This window comes from Mastomys coucha, chromosome X, assembly GCF_008632895.1.
Source record: "Mastomys coucha isolate ucsf_1 chromosome X, UCSF_Mcou_1, whole genome shotgun sequence".
Taxonomy (NCBI): domain Eukaryota; kingdom Metazoa; phylum Chordata; class Mammalia; order Rodentia; family Muridae; genus Mastomys; species Mastomys coucha.
Window position 1 is genome coordinate 127,512,588 of NC_045030.1, and position 20,337 is coordinate 127,532,924.

Here is a 20,337-nt window from a genome sequence, read left to right on the forward strand (position 1 = left end):
CTCTGCCTCTCTGCCTCTCTGCCTCTCTGCCTCTGTCTCTGCCCCGTGAATGCTAGAATTATAGGCATGTCCCACTATGCCTGGACACCTTATTTTTTGAGCCAGGGTCTCTCACTCAACCTGAAACTCCCTGATTCAGCTAGACTGGCTGGCAAACAATCTCTAGGGATTCTCTAATATGTATTTCCTGAGACTTGGGATTACATGTTCATTGCTACTATAACTGGCTTTCTTCTTCCCTCCCTCCCTCCCTTCCTTCCTCCCTTCCTTTATTTCCCTTCTGTCCTCCCTTCTTCCCTCCTTCCCTCTCTTCCTTCATTTCTTTCTGGAAATGCCATATTTATTACTATAAAAGCCAGCTTTCCTCCCAACGGTGAAATCTTTGACATATTTGTCCATGCATACACTGAATTTGAGTCATTTTTACCCCTTTCCCCTCTCTTTTCTCCCTCCCTGTCCTGCTGAACCTTTTCTTCTTCCCAACAAGTCCCTTCTACTTCCATGTCTTCTTTCTGTGTGTAACCCAGTGACTTTAACTATGAGTTCCTGGTACAAGCATGGCTGGGAAGTTATTTAATGGGGCAAGGGCAACTTACAGTGATTAAACAGCTCAGGCAAATGACAGCTTCTGAGCAACCATTAAATGCACTGCCGATTGCCTCAGGGAGGCATATGGCTTCATGGGCCCCTCTCCAGTTTCTGATAAAATGTCGATAGGCCCAACTTGTCCTTGTCGTGTACAAATAACCAGAGCTGCAGTGAGTTCATGAGTGCAGTGTATGTATGTAGCATGTATAGCTCTGTAGTGTCCAGAAGACATACACAGAGTTGTGTGTCTCCTCATACTCTGGCTCTTACATCCTTTTCTCTCCTTCTTACCCAGTGTTCTCAGAACCTTGGAGGCTGTGATATAGATGTCTCATTTAGACCAAGCACTCCAGTATTACCTATTCTTGGTACTTTGGCTAGTACTGGGATCCTCCACTAACTGCCATCTACTACAATTAGAAGTTTTCTGATAAAAGCCAAACACAGTACTAAAAAAAATAGTACTTAGAAAGTAATTTAACACAACTATTTATAAAAACAATAATAGTATATTTTTCCCTAGTGCCTATGATATTCCCAATCTTTGAAAGGGGGGGGCAATCTTGCCATTTACTGTGGAAAAAGCACGACATCAAAGGAGCCCTTTAAAATGGAATTGGAAAGCCACATGTGGAGAAAGACTGAGAATCTACTGTATAACATTACAACTGTCTATCATGCTAATGTATGATGTGCATAAAAATTGCTGAGAGGTACAGATTAAGCATTCTCACCATAAACACTAATTATGCAAGGTGATGAAGATAAGTTAATCAGTTTGAATTGATCATTTCATGATGAATAAGTTATATAAAACACATTAGTTCCTATGCTGTTAATATATTATTATGTCAATTATACTGTTTTACTGCCAAGGGGAAGAATCACACATTCATATGTCATCAACTGTATTTTTAATACTTTTTTAGAGGCTAGGCATGATGGTGCACACCTTTACTCCCTACACTCTTGGGAAGCAGAGGCAGGTGGATTTCTGTGAATTTGAGGTCAGCCTGGTCTACACAGAAAGTTCCAGGACAACAAGGGCTACATAGTGAGACCCTAGCTCAAAAAAGGACAGTTCACTACCAGGACAAAAGGATACAGGATGCACGAACAGTTTAAGGACGTTTGATTTAGTCTAGGCTTCAGATAGGAGAATGTAAGCATTCTAAGGTCTACCTATATTGGAGGACGGAACACCTGGGCAGGGCTATTTCAAACACGAAGAAATCATTTCTTAAGTATATATTTTTGATTAAGACATATCAAAAAGTAACTAGCCATCCTCAGACTATGTATTTAGACAATTTAAAGCGAACTGAAAATGGTTCACCAATGTGAATAAATATAGCTAGTGCCCCCTCCCCTTCAAAATACATTCAGATTGTGTACCCCCTCTTCCTACCTCCACCACCTCAACCTGAGATTTAGAAATTCAAAGGATTATTTTGTAGGTGGATGCAACATTTCATTAAAGAATATACTTTTTGAGGGTGATATTTAATGGGTTTATAAGATCTATCACTCATGAATACATCAAAATAGTCTCAAAAAAATTGCTAACGATTAAACTATGACATAGTTTACATAGGCAACATTCACACCAGTTTCAGAGGTGATAAAAGTGCCTCTGGAGGTCGTATTAAGTAAACTTAGATACGACACACCACTAAAATGCAAATACTTTGAAGTAAATTATAGACAATGCAAAACAGCACACATATACAAATAAAATGTAGTAAAGAATATGAAGAGTTCTCATTTCTACTGTCCTGCCACAAGGTGGCGAAAGTTCCAAGGAAACTCTCAGAGAGGCTGTGAGGAGGTGAGGGCAAAGTCCAGCTGCAAGATCTCCGGGAACAAGACAATGGGTCTGTGTTTGAAGAGCCTTCGGTGGCTTATTTCAATTGGTCATGATGAACAGAAAGCAAATACTTTAGAGAAGTAAAGATGCATATGGAATGTTTCCTTCTTTACACAAGGTGCATGAACAAACTCATGTGGTTGGGGTAGACACAGGTAACATGGGTTCTGTCAGTCAAGGCTGTTTAATATGTTCCAGACCGTTCTTCAGCCCCAGGCAGGCAGCTTGGTTGGTAAGTGGCTCACAACAAGACTAAGCTTGCCACCAAGGCTTCCTTACTGCTACCAGGCAACTCGTTTGTTTTTAGTGCAAGATATGTCGCCGGGAAAATCATGAGATGTGAGCTCTGAATATGTTTGTGAGAGGAGTAAGGCAAAAGGCCCAAATTACCATTATGAGTCACACTGGCTCTATGGGGCATTATTAAGAGGTCTGGAATCTACAGATTCAAAGAAGCTAAACAAGAAGGCCTAAGTGAGGAAGCTTGATTCTCACTTAGAAGGAGGAATAAAGCAGTCATAAGAGGCAGATGGAGGGAGGGAATCGGGAGGGAGGGGAATGGGGGGTGGTGGTGGTTCCGAATCAGATGTGGGGAGGGTCAGAAATGATGGCCATGATGGTGAATAAAGGTCTGCAACTCGAGGGGGGTGAGCAGGTGGGGGGGCGTCTCCAGGACTGGACAGAGACCTGGTTTAGGGGAGGTGCCCGGGAATCAATGGGGGTGACCTTGGCTGTGGCTCAAAGCATTGGGTATGTGGAGCCTGCGGAGGCCACTTCCTGTGGCCTGGCAGGGGCCCCAGTGGAGCCATGGAAACACTGAGCAGCCCACAGGACTTTTGGCACAGGGTTTATCCTGTCTGCAGGGGGTACAGACATGGAGTATGGGGCAGAAACTGAGGGAGTGGTCAACCAAAGATTGGGCCAGCTTGGGGCCCATCCCAAGGGCAAGCACCAATCCTTGGCACTGTTGATGATGCTTGCAGACAGATGCATGTTGTTCTCTGAGAGGCTCCACCCAGCAGCTAGCTTGGACAGATACAGACACCCATAGCCGAGTGGTGGATGAAGATTGAGGACTCTTAGAGAAGAGATAGGGGGAAAGATTGCAGGGCTCCAAAGGGGATAAGAACTCCACCGGAAGACCAAAAGAGTCAACTAACCTGAACCCTTGGATCTCTTAGAAACTGAACCACCAACCAAAAACATACACAGGCTGGACCTAGTCCTCCCAGCACATATGTAGTAGATGTGCAGCTTGGTCTTCATGTGGGTCCTAAACAACTGGAAGGGAGGCTATACCAAACGCTCTTGCCTGTACCAGAGATACGTTCTTCTGGCTGGGTTGCCTTGTCTGCTGTCAGTGGGAGAGGAGGTGCCTAGCCTCGTGGAGATTTGAAGTGCCAGGATAGGGAGATACCCAGGGAAGCCTCCCACCAGCTCAGAGGGGGCATGGGGGAAGGATTGGGAGTGACCAGGAGGGGGCGGTGATTGGGATATAAAGTGAATAAGTGGAGGGATGGAATTAAATTTAAAAGGAGAAAGAGAGCCGGGCAGTGGTGGTGCACACCTTTAATCCCAGCACTTGAGAGGCCGAGGCAGGCAGATTTCTGTGTTCGAGGCCAGTCTGGTCTACAGAGTGAGTTCCAGGACAGCCAGGGCTACACAGAGAAACCCTGTCATGAAAAACTAGAAAAACAAAAACAAAAAGAGAGAGAGAAAGAGAGAGATGGAGTGGAAATGCAAAGTGGAACAAAACCCTAAGAAATGAACTTGCCAATATCTAGTACAAATTAAATAGGGATATATTACTTTCTAGAAGCTACTGCAGTGACATACTGGGAGAAAACATGAATGACATATACTCAATGCTATGTATCAACATCATCTTAATGTCAGTAGACTAACTAGACATACGTACCCCCATCATGGAGTATTAGAATGTTATAAAAGGGCATGGAAACAATCATCACATATTGAAGAATGAGCTTCAAGGTAAGTAAGTGAAGATCAGAAATGTGAGCCAAAAATTTGAGGAAACTAAAGAAAAAGGGAAATGGGATGGAATGAGAGGAGTGGAAACTGAACTCTCTATGTTGTTTTCTAGCTGTAAGTTTTGGAAATACGGATGTGGGCTAAAACAAAATCAACTCAAAGAAAAGAAGAGCACCTCCTAAAATTGAAACAAATGAATCAGAACTGTAGGTCTGGTGAGCAGCATTAATTGTACACAGAAGAGAATCACTTCCGGGGACTTTAAGGTACATAATTTTTGATTATATATCTGGAGCAATATGGTTTAAAGACAAAACTAGCCCCCCAAATACTCTTAAATGGCTTTAAGCAAATAAGTATGAAGTTAATGTAGCTATAAGTGTAAGAAAAACACAAGCATAATGCAGTTAGCTAGAACTCTGTTCTACTGAATTTAAGTTAGGACTATCATTATGTCATTTCTCTTTCCCTATTTCCCCTTTTCTCTCCATCCACTCTCCTCTCTCTTTTGGCTTAGTCACTAAATTTATTGTCTTCATCTGCAAAGCCTTTGCAGAATATTATTGCTTGGGCTAGCTCTGTAGCATTCCAAGGAAACTTCTTTAAAGCCACTCAATCTCTTTTGTGGCAGGGGACATTTGAGGACAGTTCCACCTTTCCTTAACTTCTTTATCAGGATCCTTGCCATAGAAAACAGATTTTCTTCATGCACTATATGATGATTATACTTTTCCCTCCCCGACTCCTCCTAGTTCCTCTCCACCTGCCCAAATCTACATCCTTCCTTGTTCTCTCTTATTAGAAAACAAACAGGCACCTAAAAAATTAGTAATGAAATAAGACAAAATAAAAATAAACTTGAATAGGATAGAACAAATGAACAGCGAAACAAAAAGTCAAAGGAAAAAAACATAAGAAACACATATAGACCCATCAGCAAACACAGAGACCTCATAAAAATACAAAATCAGAAACTATAGTATGTAAACGAAAGACCTGCAAGGCAAGGAAAAAAAGTCCAGACAAAGCATTATGAAACAACAACAACACACACAAAAAAAAGAAATTTAAAACCTCTAAAAATACCATTAAGGTTGTTTTGTGTTGGCCATCTGCTGCTGGACATGGGGCCTGGGCTTAAGACTGGTTTGTATACTCAGTAAGAGTCCTTTGGAGAAAACCAGTTTTTCATTTTGAACCAGGTTATCAATTGGAGATAGCTTCTGGGTTAAGGATGTGGGCTTGTGTTCAATTCCACTCTCAGCAGTGGAAGCCCATCAGGCCCAGACATGTGCAGGCCCTGTGCATGCTGCCACAGACTCTGTAGTTCATTTGTGCACTGGTGCTGCTGTGTTTTAAAAAAGGCCTTGTTTCCTGGGTGTCCTCCATCCTCTCTGGCTATTGCAACCCCTCTACCTTCTCTTCGACAGGGTTCCCTGAGTTTTGAGGGAAGGATTGATAGAGACATCCGATTTAGGGTTGAGTGTTCCAAGGTCTCTGACTCGTTGCACATTGTCTGGTCCTGGGTCTCTGTATTCTTTCCCATGTGCTGCAGGAGGAAACTTCTCTGATGATGGCTGAGCAAGGCATTGATCTATAAGTATAACAAAATGCCATTAGTAGTCATTTTATTGCTACCTTCCTGTAACAGAACAGTAGTTTTTGAGAACATCTCTGTTTCCAAGAACTGGGCAGTTCCAGGCAAGTCCAAGCCTCAGAATTTGCCCTGCCACCTGGCCTAAGGCAAGGACAGTGGGTCAGCAGCTATTTCCAGACCTTCCCCGGGAAGTTTATAGCCCCCACACCTCGGTAATGGAATGTCTGTAGAGATGGACCCAACAGATTAACATAGCGGTCACCTAGGGCTTTAAATCAGGCCTACAAGCTCACTGGTTTGTCTCTATCTTGGTAATGGGACTTCTGTAGAATAAAGCAGTCTGGATGGACCTTTCCCAATTTGTTGGTTGCCATTTTGTCCTGTTGACAGTGTCTTTTGCTTTACAGAAGCTTTGCAATATTATGAGGTCCCATTTGTCGATTCTTTATCTTAGAGCATAAACTATTGGTGTTATTTTCAGGAAATTTTCCCTTGTGCCCATGTGCTCGAGGCTCTTCCCCACTTTCTCCTCTATAAGTTTCAGTGTATCTGGTTTTATGTGGAGGTCCTTAATCTATTTGGACTTGAGCTTTGTACAAGGATACAGGAATGGGTTGATTTGCATTCTTCTACATGCTGAACTCCAGTTGAGCCAGCACCATTTGTTGAAAATACTGTCTTTTTTCCACTGGATGGTTTTACGTCCTTTGTCAAAGATCAAGTGACCATAGGTGAGAGGCCCTTGGTCCTGTGAAGGCTCAATGCCCCAGTGTAGGACATGGAAGGGGGAGTGGGTCGGTTGGTGAGCAGGGAGAGGGGATGGGATGGGGGTTTTTGGAGGGGAAACCAGGAAAAGGGATAACATTTGAAATGTAAATAAATAAAATATGTAATTAGAAAAAATGAAAAAAAGAAAACACCTTTTGCATTTACAAGCTGTTTGAGTCCAGGATATCATTCTTCAGTGAATCATGGACCTTTACAGTATTTGGTTTTACCCTAGTTCTCTCAGCTATCTAGTGTTTGATTCTTGATTACCTGAGCTGTATTGAGTATAGAAAGGTTCCATCTCATGGCGTAGACCTTAAATCCAATCAGATCTTGGTTGGTTACTCCCACAAGCTTTGTACCACTTAGCACTAGCACATCTTGCATGCAGTTCATCAATGTAGAACAAAGGGTTTGTAGCTGGGTTGGTATTTACCTTTCTCTTTTGGTAACATGCAGAGTTAGTTGTCAAATTACCAGCAGCAAAGCAAGGAGAGCTTACTGGAGAAAGACCATTGCAGAGCAGCAAGAGAGATCTTTGACATTTTAAATCGCCACTTCCATGTCTCTCCCTCACTATGAAAGAACAGGCAGTTGGGAGGGAGACAGCCCGCCCTTGAAGCAGGTGGTTTGAGCCTGAGAAAGCAGTCCAGATTTTATCCACAAAATATTGTATCTGTGCAATTTACCTGTCTGGTGGCTCCCTCAAAGAAAGATACAAAGGCTGTAAAATGTTTCCCTTTGCTTTAACTGTTCCAAGGGCTGGAGCAGGTTCCTGGGTAGTATTTGCTGAAAACCTCCAAGGAAGAGGTATGGCTTGCAGCAGCCTATGAGGAGGGATAGCAGTTGGTACAAGCAAAGGACAAACTGAAAAGCTTTGGGAAAGGAGAAACTGCAAGAGGAAGACACATACTAAAGGAATTTTTGCATGACATCTGTAAATCAATGAAATGGGAAACCATGCACATGCCCAAAGTTGAACATAGGCTCTGTAAAGGCCTGCCAGCACCCCATGCTGCTGGCTCAACTTCAGAGTTCACACAAGCAGAGAACAAAGACAGTTGTAAATGACCCACCTAAGCACTGAAGAACTAATCACACTCCCACCACCACCAAAAAGAAAAGAATGCCTAAGACTTAATGTGTCTTAATTTATTTCTAAAACTGGCCAAGAGCAAAAAGGAAGCATTTATCTTGCCTTTTCTGTAATACATTGTGACTCACAGTAAGGAAATGAGGGAAAGTACCTATTTATAGAAGAATCCAGGCAGAAGAAACATTAACATTTGAAAAAAAATCTCCATGTTGCAGTTCCTTAATGAAACAGTGGATCTAGGCAATGCTTAATTAGGTAAATTGATAAGGCTCTTTATTTTGTTATTATATACTTACTTATTCTAGAGGCAGGGTCTTATGCAGGTCAGGCCTGCATCCCAGGCTGTGCCTAGCCAAACATGAACCTCCAGTTATCCTACTTCTACCCCCTAAGTGCAGAGGTTGCAGGCTTGTACTCCAACCACTCAATTTTTACAGTACTGGAATCCAATCCAGTGCTTCATGCAGGCTAAGCAGGCACTGTACCAACTGAGCTACATCTACATTCCTGATGAAGGTCTTTACCATGGGGGGAGATGAACAGTACTATCAATCAAAATCAAGGGGGTAGACACCTTGTGCCACCACGTACTGTGGAAGGAAGTATGGCACAATCTCTCCGGTATCTGTACCCAATCTTTCTGTAATCAAATACCTATCAATAGCAACTTGAGGATAAAGGGTTTATTTTGGCTCACAAGTTGAGGGTACAGTCTTTTCAAGCAGGAAAGGCATGGTGGCAGGAATGTGAGACAGCTTGTAACATTGTATCCACAGCCAGGAAACACAGAGATGAGTATTGGTGCTCAGCTTGCTTCCTCTTAATTCTGTACAGGACTCCAACCCATGGAATGGTCTTGCCAACATTTAGATTGGATCTTCCCACATCAAGGAACCTGATCTATATAACCCTTCACTCTCTTCCCAAGTGAATTTTTGTTAACCCTTGTGCTAAAAATCTGTATTAAAAATGTCTTTTCATAAACCCCAACTCTACTTCCAAAAAAATAGAGGACCCAGATATATATATACATATATGTATGTATATGTATGTATATATGTATGTATATCAGTGATATGGAAAAGGGAAGAGTGCATGCCTTTGAGCCCAGCACTCAGAAGGCAGAGTGAACTAGATCTCTGTAAGTTCTAGACCAGACCAGCTAAGTCTGCGTAACAAGTTCCAGAACAACCAGGGATACACAGTGAGACCCTGTCTCAAAAATCTAAAAGAAAGGGGAAGAGCAAGTTTTATAGGATAAAATTGAATTGAGACTTCGTTAACTAAGTTCAGTTAATATACCTTGTTTGAATACTGATCTAAAATTGTCCACTGTGCAAAGAGAGCTTGAAAATGACTATGATTATTGACAGAATTAAGGAGCTACTATTAATTTCCACTGACCTGTTCTTCTTGTTAGGTGGAAATTAATAATGATTAGTGTCTAAGTTAAATAATATTCACAAAAGAAAGTTGGAGTGTAGCATATTGATAGCATGTTTGCTTAGCATGCACAAAACCCTGGGTTCAATTCCCATTATTAGAGAAAAAAAATTAAGGGAAATCTTTGGAAAAATTATCATTGTTGAAGCCAAGGATGGTACATGGAAGTCTCCTGTATTATTCTTTCATGTATAGGCTATAAGCCCTGGATTCTCTTGAATTACCCTTCATTAACTATGTAATTTTGCTCTAGTCACAGTACCACAGTGCTCTCCTCAGTAACAAAGAAATAATATCTGGTGGTTAAAATGGGCTGTGGCCACCACACGGCCAGGGTTACAGGAATGAAAGGAGCGCATCTATTTCACCTGTTCCGTTCCTTACTCTTGAAGCATCAAGGTCAGGAGAGAGAGGTGGCAGCTGAGCAAATATTGCTGCTTAAAGTATAGGATGTTTGAAAAGAAAATCACTGCCTTTGAGCCCACTGTGCAGCAATAACAATTTAAGATCTTGGTGTACATTTGTACACCTCATAGACATTTTTTTTCTGTGACAACAAAATATACGTCATTTTCAGAAAATAAACTGTGGTGTATAATGTGTGTGTTCTTTGGCAGCCCACTGTGGTATGTGTAGGGGCTATTATAGCCCCTTGGTAATCATACTAAAATATATGAAAGCAATATAGAGATGTCAACATGACCTAGTTCCATTTCATTTTCTTCCCACAGCTGCTTCCCTAACTACAACCCTCCCTTTAATGACTATGTACCACATGCACCAAACATTCGTTTCTGGTTTGAACTCCTGCAGCTGGTCTTCCAGCTTCTCCTTTTCCCCTCCCCTGGCCATCCTTCACACAAAACCCAAAAGTGATCTTTCTGAAAGGGCCCTCAGCAAGTCGCCCCTTTCCTCACAGCCCTTCCATTTGACAGCTTCCAAGTTTTGTCATCATTTTCAAAACAACCAGCTGTAGGAACGGAGAATGATTCAGAGGTTGTTAGAATGGGAAGAGGAGTGGGTAGCGAAAGAACTACTATGGGCTGGTGGAATTATTCTGTGATTTGATTGGGGTGGTGGGGACATCTACACATGTGATAAAATTCATAGAACTTTATGTTGTTCTAAAGGTGTGAATTTCCACATGTGAATTTTAAAGCTTTCAGTTATTCTTCCACTGGCTTATAGATTCAGGGCCTCCTCATCCTCCTTCTCCTCCTCCTTCTGTGTTTTGTTTTTGTTTTGAGACAGGGTGTCTCTGTGTAGCCCTAGCTATCCTGGAACTCACTCTGTAACCAGGCTGGCCTTGAACTCACAGGGATCTGCCTGCTTCTGCCTCCTGAGTGCTGGAATAAAAGACGTGCCTATCACACCCAGTTCAGATTGTCTCTTTAGCAGTAATTTTGGACCCTCTGCATTTCTCCTATCCCCAAACCTGCTTTTTTGCAACCTAATCTCTGCCTCCAGAGTTCTGGAATTAAAGGCGTGCCCCACCACACCCAGCTCAGATTGTCCTTTAGTATCTTAGTGCCCTCTGCATTTCTCCTATCTCCAAGTCTGCTTTACAGCCTAATCTCTGTGCTTCATCCCTAAAATATTGCATCTAGAAAGCACTTGATATTCAGTGAACAAATCTATGGTGAACCATGACACCTCTGTGATATCACTTGTAGTGTTCTCTCTGCTAAAAATATATCCCCACCCAGCATCACCAATGAAAAAATTCTATTTGCCTTTCAAGGCATTGTTAAAATTTTATATCTCCATGAAGCCCTCCTCATCTCTTCAGTCAAAACTGAATCACTCCTCCTATCGTGCTCCCTTAGCATTTTGCTTCTGTCTATCTCATTATCTGATACTATTCATATGACTATGAAATAAAATCCTATACTTCATTTGTATGTAACCACTACAGACAAGTACATACATTCTTTCTGCTGTTGGGTCACTGGTTTCCAGGTCAGGCTACACCCATAGATTTTAAATATGTTCTGTTACTTACTATCCCTTCTTACAATTTCAACTTTCAGTTTCATTCTTAATTAAATAAATGATTGCATTTCTGTTACGGTGTTTAATTCTGTTCTTGTTCCCCAAGCACGTGGATTCTTGCATATGACCCCAAGAGAAGTAGAGCTTTCTGACTATCCTTGTTCAGTCTCCCTCTCCTGTCTGAGAGACAGACAAACTTGTCTAGCCAGTATGAGTACTTTGGGGCTGATGTTGGTGGGAGGACTGTCTCATTTGAAAGTGGGTCAATCCAATGAGGAAAGTAAGTTAAGGAAATGAGTGAGTCAGGCAGAGAGGTGGGTTAAACCAGAGATGCGGAGCCAATTAGGTCAGGAAAACTAGGAGGATGTAGAGGGAGGAGAGTCTCTAAAGCCAGGTAAGCCACAAGCTGGTTTGGGTAAGGTCTTGAGGAAGTCTCATTTGCAAAAACTAATTGTCCAAAATGAAAGACACCAAGAGATCAAGGACAAGGAAAATCCAAGTTATACAAAATGTGATATATTAAGGACTTACAGGCAGAAAAACATATTGGGAAAGATGGAGAATTCCTCCAACTTGAGACAGGAAGAAATGGTTTATATGTTACATTAAACAAATGTGGACTCCTGTATCCAGCATGAATCTAGGGATTGACCTGACTGGGGTGGCAAGAAAAAGATGACATCACAGACACAGACACAGGAAAGGTGGGATAGGCTGGACTGCAATCTCTAATGCAGAAGCCGCAATCCCTTTCACCCAGAAGCTCAGCATGTTTGCTATACACAATTGAAAGAAAGACAGGGTTATTATGCATACAACTGAATCAAGAAGACAAGAGTTTGTGGCATACAGTTGAATGGAGAGAAAGGTTTAGCTAATCTCAGTAGGAGCGGTCTCTGTAGGGGAGCAGTCTTTGGGCCAAAAACATCTGGATATTTTCTGCACATACTATCAGCATCTGTGCAAAGACCAGAAGAAGGCTTTGCCATCCTTCTGAGTCTCACCCAGAGAAAGATTTGCCACTTCCATGGAGCTGAGACTGTGGAGGTCTTGGCATGGCCATGCCCAGGTCAACAGCACAAGTTCTCTAAGGACATCACTTGATCCCCACAGTGGACCATAGGCAACTGAAAAAAAAGTATGCTGAACTTTCACAGAAATTATAAACATGCCAACCATCCATTAAGTAACAGTTCATTGGAGGGCAGGGCATACTCTATTTTCATTGATTTTTTTTCTATTGTATAGGGATTTCAATTCACACTAGGGTCATCTGTGAATAAGATGGCATTCACAACAAAGGCAACTGTAGTAAATTCAATCCAAATCAGGGCCCCTACATGTAATTATTAAAAAGATGCCCTTTGTTCTTTTCTATGTGGTATATGAATGGGCCCACCCAATTTAAAGATCCAAAAATAAGTATAAAACACTCACCTGCCTTCAGTCCTATGCAGTACAGATCATGACAATTGTCATCTATGAGAGGAAGTGTGGTAGATTAGGAAGAACTTGAACCTTGGGGTCAAAGATTGAAGTTGAAACTGTGAGACCTTGGACAAGTCATTCTTGGCTTCAGCGTCTCTATTTAAAAACAGAGATAGAGATCAACTCCTATATAAGTATTGTGATACTAAAATGGAAGTCTATAAATGATTCAATATGGATCTTGTTATCTTGTAAGGATTTAGCAATTGATAGCCCTTTTCCTTCAAAGGCACCTATCATAATTTGTCTCATATTCATTCTATGAAGCATATGCCTCTCTTTATCCAAACCTTAAAGTTATTGTGGAAGCAGGTTGTGCTTGAATCAATTTTCATACTTTTTTTTTTTTTTTACTTTTTAAGTAGTATACTCTTCTAATTATAAATATCATGTGAGGTAATACAAAATCCAAATATCCCAAACTAGTTAATGAAAGGAGAAATCTCCAGCAATCTCCCTAACCCCTCTCCAAACTAAGGATTGATGTAAAGAGTTTGTATACGGTGTTGGAAAGATGGCTCAGCAGTTAAGAGCACTGACTACTCTTCCAGAGGTCCTGAGTTCAAATCCCAGCAACCATATGGTGGCTCACAACATCTATAATGGGATCTGATACCCTCTTCTGGAATGTCTGAAGACATTTACAGTGTACTTACATATATAATAAATAAATAAATCTTTAAAAAAAGAGTTTGTATAACTCATTCCAACCACATTTTTGTTGCTCACAAAATGGAATCATTGTTCAATTCTGATTCTCGAGATGTAAAACAAGGGGGAGGGGAAAGAAGAACAAAGGGAGGATGGGAAAAGAGGAAAGTTTCATAGGAGTAATATGTGTAAAGTTTTCCTTAACTCACTGAAAAAGAAAGCTGCAGGATGGTAAAGCCAACTCCCCAGACAAAAGTACTTGAAGATGCTGAGTACTTGAATGATAGTAACTTAAAATCCAAGCTAGTTAATGTTGCTACAGGTGGGAAAGACCCAAAGCGTAACATCTTTTAGGATTATTTAGCATAGTGTTTCAAATATAGAATTAGTTTGCCAAAGATGCATTTAAAATGGTCCTTTTAGAGCCAAGGCTGTGTGTCAGTTCAATTGTCATAGCACCGCAGTGGACTGTGACTCTCACCATTTTGCTCTGGGATTCTTAAAAGACTTATTTTTTTTGGAGCAGTTTTAGGTTCACAGCAAAATTGAGACAGCAGGACATCTAGTTCCAGTAACGGGCCAGGGAAATGGCTCAACCTGTAAAACATTTGTTGCGTAAACTTCATGAGCCGATTTTTATATTTGAAACCCATGGTAGAAGGAAACATCTGAGTACCAAAAGTTGTCTCCTGGCCTCCACAGGTATACTTCGGCACATGTGCACACACATACACAAAAATAAAGAGATTCCCAGTGCACTCCCTGCCCCCACACCTGCATAGCCTTCCTTTCCTGTTATCACAATGCCTATCATCCCAGCACTTGTGAGACCATGGCAGGATGTTTGGAGTTTTAAGACTAGCCTGGGCTACATAGTGAGATAGAGGGAGGCCAGCTTAGGATACAAAGCAAGATCCCATCTCAAAAAAATAAAATCAAAACAAACAAGTAAAACCCGTAAGTGAAACAAAGTCTCACTTTTTGGAACTAGAAAGGGACTAGGCTTCTTTATCAGCCATCCATTGTACCAATCTACAGGTACCTGTGGACACACATTCAGTTTTCACCTCAGGCTCTTTAGAACTTCTCTTTGTGGGTGGAATTAAGTGCTGCCTTCTGATCAGACATGTTTGTAGAAAAGGATGTTTGGCAAGGATTTACGTATATCTTAGAAAACAATCCTGAAACTACTAAAATCATTTCACAGACATTTCGGGCATAGAGGCTTAGGTCTTCATTGAACTCTGGCTTTGTTTCTGGCTTCAACCTTCAGCGTATCATTTAGCCTTGCTGTGCCTTAAACTGTCCTTGTAATGTGGGCTTGGTATAATAGCAAATATCTTACCTTGAGATAGTTGTGAGCGCTGAACATATAAATAGGATATATATAGATTTATATAAATATATAAAAATCCTTTTGTATTTATACTAGATGTATATTATATTAATTCATATTAGATTAGATGTATTTACTACACCTTCCTCTATGCAGACTTGCCTATAGTTAGCTACCAAAATTACCAGTAGTATGACAATAGTTCTTGAAAGCATGTTGAGTACTCGGAACAAATTCTCGCTTTGGTAGTTCTTTTCCGCAAAACCCCATGGTTCTGTCTTCCTTTTCCAGAAACCATTTTCTGGCCTAGTCTCTGTGGCCTCTTTCACTCAGCAAGACCATATACCGGACAAGTTTTACTGTGCTGTTTTAAGATTTCAGAGGTTATAATTGTTGGGCCTGGTAGTGCAGGTCTGTTAAGTTACTAGGGAGTCTGAGACAGGAGGAATGCATGTTTAAGGTCTGCCTAGGCTACATAGTTCAAGACCAGCCTGAGCAATTTATCATGGCCTTAATTCAGAAAAAAAAAAACAAAAAACCAAAAAGGAATTGATATATAGCTTAGTGGTATATCACGTGTCTAGCAAGTGTAAGGCCCTGTACTGAGAAAAAAAAAAAAAAGAACTTCATATGGCAAAAAGAGAGCACACACAGATGTGTTTGCAAATGGCCATGGCTATTTACCTCTGCCCACCCTCACATACTCCATCCTTCCTCTCTGTGTACTTGAAAGGTGAGTGTGCAACAGAAAGACTGCCACAGAGGAGCAACTTCATTTGCATAATATAGCAATCGCAGCTCTTCTCCCTTCTCTGAGGAAGGGCAGCAGGTTTTTCAGGTTAGGAATTACTCCGCACCCCTGTCCCTAAACTCTCTTCATTCCTAGGCTATTAAGTCACCATGGCTGGGAGGACTCATGGTGGAAATGTTTGCTGGATTTGGCACTGAGGCAGTCTTTTTCAGCCCATGTCTCTCTGTTCCCATAGTCTCTCCCTTTAAGTAGCTGATTCATATGCTTTCATGCACCAAATTCTATTATATTGTTCCAAATACCAATCCTGCTTGTAACTGAAGGCACAGTAATCAATGGGCAGAAGAAATTCTTGCTTGGGATCTGAAGGGGCGGTGCTATTTGGAGTTGATAATGTCCTTCACATTCTCCCTAAATAGCTATTAGAAGTCCCTGTGAGTCTTCTGTGACAACCCCAGACTCAGTCACAATAAAATGGTATGAAGGAGTTGAGACTGTAAAAAGAAACTTCTACTGTCTCAAAATTATTACATTCTTCTCCCGAATTAAATAACCAGTCTTTTCAGTTAGCTCCCCAAAGCAGTTAAAGTTGGTTAAAAAAAAAAAAAAAAAAAAAAAAAAAAAAGAAAAGAAAAAAGAAAAAGAAAGTAAAAACATGCTACACACGTGAGGAAATAGAATAATTCTGGTTAACAGATCACCACTGAGAAGAGGGAGTTCTCTCAACCTAAGAGTAAGCAGGATGGCAGGGGTGGGGAGTGGCTAAAATCAGACTTTTGGTAAGAGTAAAACTGGCTGGTGTTAGAAGACCTCACACCACATTGTTTACAAGTTCTTGAAACATGGTAGTTGTTACTGGTCCATAACTAGTTCAACTTTAATGGTTTCAGAAATAAACTATCAAATCTCTTCCCATTCTCTCCATTCCAGTTCTTCCTCCACACCCCCTCACCATTATACCCTTCTAAATCCATCACTGAAGTCCACTTAGTACTTCCAGCGTGTGCATGGGCCTAGAAGCAGCTCCTGAAGCATCTCAGGGGCTGCATCCCTGAAGAAATCCCTCCCTCTCCAGGCGGCCCTCAAAGGCCAGTAGCTCCTCAGCTCGTATGTACTTTTAGTAGTTCATCTCACTTTTACTGGTCTGTGAGGGACAATATTTTGTCAGACAAAGCTGGGGTAATTGTTTTTCCAGTGGGCAGTGGCCATAATAACATCAATAGTTTGATTACCTTCTGTGCATCCAGGAGAGAAGCCCACCAAAGCATCCAACTGTTTTGAGATATAAGCATGTTGGTACATGAGAATATATGTGCATTGGGCCATTGGGGTTTGTTAATGACAAGAAGACTGAGAAAAAAAAACTACATTCCTCATTAGCAAGTAAAATCCTGTAAGGAGACAGCAGTGTTGATAATCTCATGTGATCTGTTTCTCTCTTCCACCTTTATATCGCTGAGAAGTTAACCAGCCTAATACAAAACAACATGGAGGTGGTGGGTTAGCCATTCTTACTTTATCCCCCTAAGTGGAAATTAATAAAATACCCAGGACAGTAGCAGACACAAAGACATCTTCATTTATTTCATATATCAGAAAACACTTCAAATTACAGTTTAGCTTCTCTGAGATTTACATCGTGTAACAAAATGCAGAGACAGAAAACCAGGATTAGAGGGAATTCCTACTAATGGGGCACGGGGTGAGAAATTTCATTCAAACATTTCTCTCAATGGAGCAGGAGGCCTACACAGTTCCTTAAGGGGCATTCAATGGGGCCAAGAATGTCTCAGGTGGTAGAGTGCTTATCTGACCATAGTTCCAGTGCCTAGTACTGTATAAATGGTGCTTGCCTAGCTAGCCCTGGGCTCAGTCCTCAGCATCTTATAAACCAAATGCAGTGGTACGCATCTGCAATTCCAGCACTCAGAGAAGGTAAAGTCAGAAAGATCAGGAGTTCAAGCTACATAGTTCTGAGCTACATAGTGACTTGGAACCCAGCCTGAGATACATGAGATCCTGCCTCACTCCCTATAGGAAGGAATCTTATTCTGTACATCCTCCAAAGGGAGTGCCTATGAAGGGTTTCTTAAAGGAAAAGTCTTTGCTGAACGACCACCAGTAAAATACAAATGGGGTATTAACTCATTTTGGGAGTCGCTTTCTTCAATAAGGGAGCCTTCTTCTTAGCCACAGTTCCTCATTAGAATACAAATATCCCAGCCATTCTCACAGTTAAAAAGCACCACACGAGCCAGACTACTTTCCGGGAGGCTCTCATTCTTCATAAACCATCACATTCCCTGATCAGTGCAGATGTGTGTTCTGGCAGAGCTTAGATTAGCCCAGGGAAGCTCAGAAATACCTTAAACAAATGAGCAAAGCTGGAAATTCAGAGCCTGACTGAAGTACATAGAGTTGACTAGGATGAGGATAAATTTAAAAAACGGTGGCTAGCGCTGGTATCCAAACACAGCAGTCAATCATAAAGAAGTAAAACCTATTGGCAGGTCACTCTTTCTTTCAATAGGTTTACTAGAAGCGTCAAGAAAACAATCCTGTGAGGACTCACACACAGGAAGCCCACCAACTCCTTCAATTTCACAGTTGTTCTTGTCAACCTCAAACCCACCCGATAATTTTCAGAAGAAAATAAAAAATAAATTCAGACAATACTTTGTCTTGGGTCAGCTTCACAGGATGTTTCCGAGTTCTCAACCCTTTCCTGGTGGTGTCTGCGGCAGCAGATACAATGGAGGTAGTCTACTACATTATGGGTGAAGAGTGAGCGCAGTGGGTGCAAGTACTGGAAGAAGAGGAGCATGACTCCAATGGAAATCAGATAAGCAATAATCAGCTGCACAGCAATCAAGGAATGACAGTAATTCAGTAACACTTTGACTCCATAGTACTTAAAAACCAAGACCATGATCACATTCTCTACCAACCTCACACTGTAGTGCAGTCCCATATGTCCCCAGTTCTGACCTTTGTCAACAAGGTCTCTGTCTGCCAACTTCAACTGCATGGCTGACCAGCAAGAGAAGTTGATGCCAGCATAGAGGATGGTGACAGAAATCAGTACCACCAGAGTGCCAACTCGGCTGAAATTTTTCTCAATATTGTTTGGCATTTGGGCACCACTCCTCCAGAACTTAACCCAGGGCTCAAAGAGGATGATCAGGAAGTTGAGCACTAAGAAGGGCACAGCCTTCAACTTCAAGGTGGCCGAGAAGAGCACCAGAATCACGAGGCGGGAAGTGATCTCCAATGTCCTCCAGATGGTGATACAAAGGACTTCCAGTGGCCCAAGTCTAATCTTGTAGTCATCATACTTGATCTGGATAGCCAACATATTGCAGAGGGTAGCCCCATAGGTGACAGATATCAGGGAAAAAGCCATTAGCACAGCTGCAAAATAAGGAAAGAAACAAAGAAACAATAAGTCGATCTTTGCACTGAATGAAGCCTGTCCTCAGAACTAGTAGTCCAGAGAGGATGGGCAGGGCTTGGGGCATTCCTTAACTGAGGGTAGACTGTCACATGCACCCAAATAAACATTGTTACAAAGACACAGAAATGACTAGCGGATAAAGAAAGGGATGTTCAGTATCACAGATCATTAGAAAAGTGAAAATGTAAATCAAAGTGAGAGCGGTAGCAGAGTTAGTTCTTGCTAGCATGCAAAGAACGACCGCAATAAGATACTACTTAGTACCTGCTGGGGCGGTCACAATTTAGGGGGAAAATCTAACAAAGATATGAAGAAAATTGAACTTTTATACACAGTTGGACTATACATTTATATCGCCATTGTGGAAAAAAAGCATGAAGATAATTAAACACAGAACTAGTATATGATCCAGCCATTGCACTACTGGGAACACGCACAAAGGAAAGACCATCAGTATCTCAAAGAATGCTGTTATGTTGTCCACTGAGGCGAGAACAGAATAGCTATGGTTTCCAATACATGGGAACAATCTAAATGTCTATTGATGGGGGCATGTGTAACGAAAATGGTATACATATGCTGTGGGATTTACTCAACAATAAGAGGGAGGAAATTGCATCATTGAAATAAAATGGATTAATATCAAGGACTTTATGCTAAGTGAAATAAGCAAGACTCGGAAATAAAAATAATGTATTACCCCATTTAGAAGTGGAATGCCATAAATGAACTGGAGTCAAAGAAACAGAATAGAGCAATGCTTTCCAGAGGCTAGGGCTAGGGAACAGGAGGATTTTTGGCCAAAGGGAATGAAGTTTCTGTTATTAAAATGATTACATTTGGGAACTCTAATGTATAGCTTGGCATATTTCACACTTGTGATTTTCTGAAAGAATTCACACACACACCAATAGTAATTTATGACTTGATATACATGCATCAAAAATTCTCACTGTAGACCTGAAATATACACAATAAAACAAAATATCACACACAGAAAGAAAATAGACTAAAAAAAAAACAAAAACAAAACAAAACATCTTCTATAATGTTGATGGGGTTTTAAATCAGTTTTTTTTTAAAAATCCTTTGGGCTGGATAGATGGCAAAGGTCTTACTGAGCATGAAGAAAGCCACAGATTCAAGTTCTAGTACTATAAAAGTGAGCAAATAGAGCCGGGCAGTGGTGGCGCATGCCTTTAACCCCAGCACTTGGGAGGCAGAGGCGGGTGGATTTCTGAGTTCTAGGCCAGCCTGCTCTACAGAGTGAGTTCCAGGACAGCCAGGACTACACAGAGAAACCCTGTCTCGAAA

General features: G+C 41.3%; 2 protein-coding genes across 4 annotated transcripts in view; both read right to left on the reverse strand.

The window, feature by feature from the left end:
• Window positions 1–7,745, reverse strand: part of Nox1 (NADPH oxidase 1) — a 56,100-nt gene extending 48,355 nt beyond the window's left edge. The window contains exon 1 of the mRNA XM_031375981.1: window positions 7,502–7,745. The gene's annotated coding sequence lies outside the window, so the exon portion shown is untranslated. The remainder of the gene's footprint in view (window positions 1–7,501) is intronic.
• Window positions 7,746–17,125: 9,380 nt separating this feature from the next.
• Window positions 17,126–20,337, reverse strand: part of Xkrx (XK related X-linked) — a 14,687-nt gene continuing 11,475 nt past the window's right edge. For all 3 annotated transcript variants that reach the window (XM_031368120.1, XM_031368129.1, XM_031368136.1), the window contains one exon: window positions 17,126–18,980. In XM_031368120.1, the coding sequence (XP_031223980.1) occupies window positions 18,235–18,980 (746 nt within the window). In that variant the 3' untranslated portion in view covers window positions 17,126–18,234. The remainder of the gene's footprint in view (window positions 18,981–20,337) is intronic.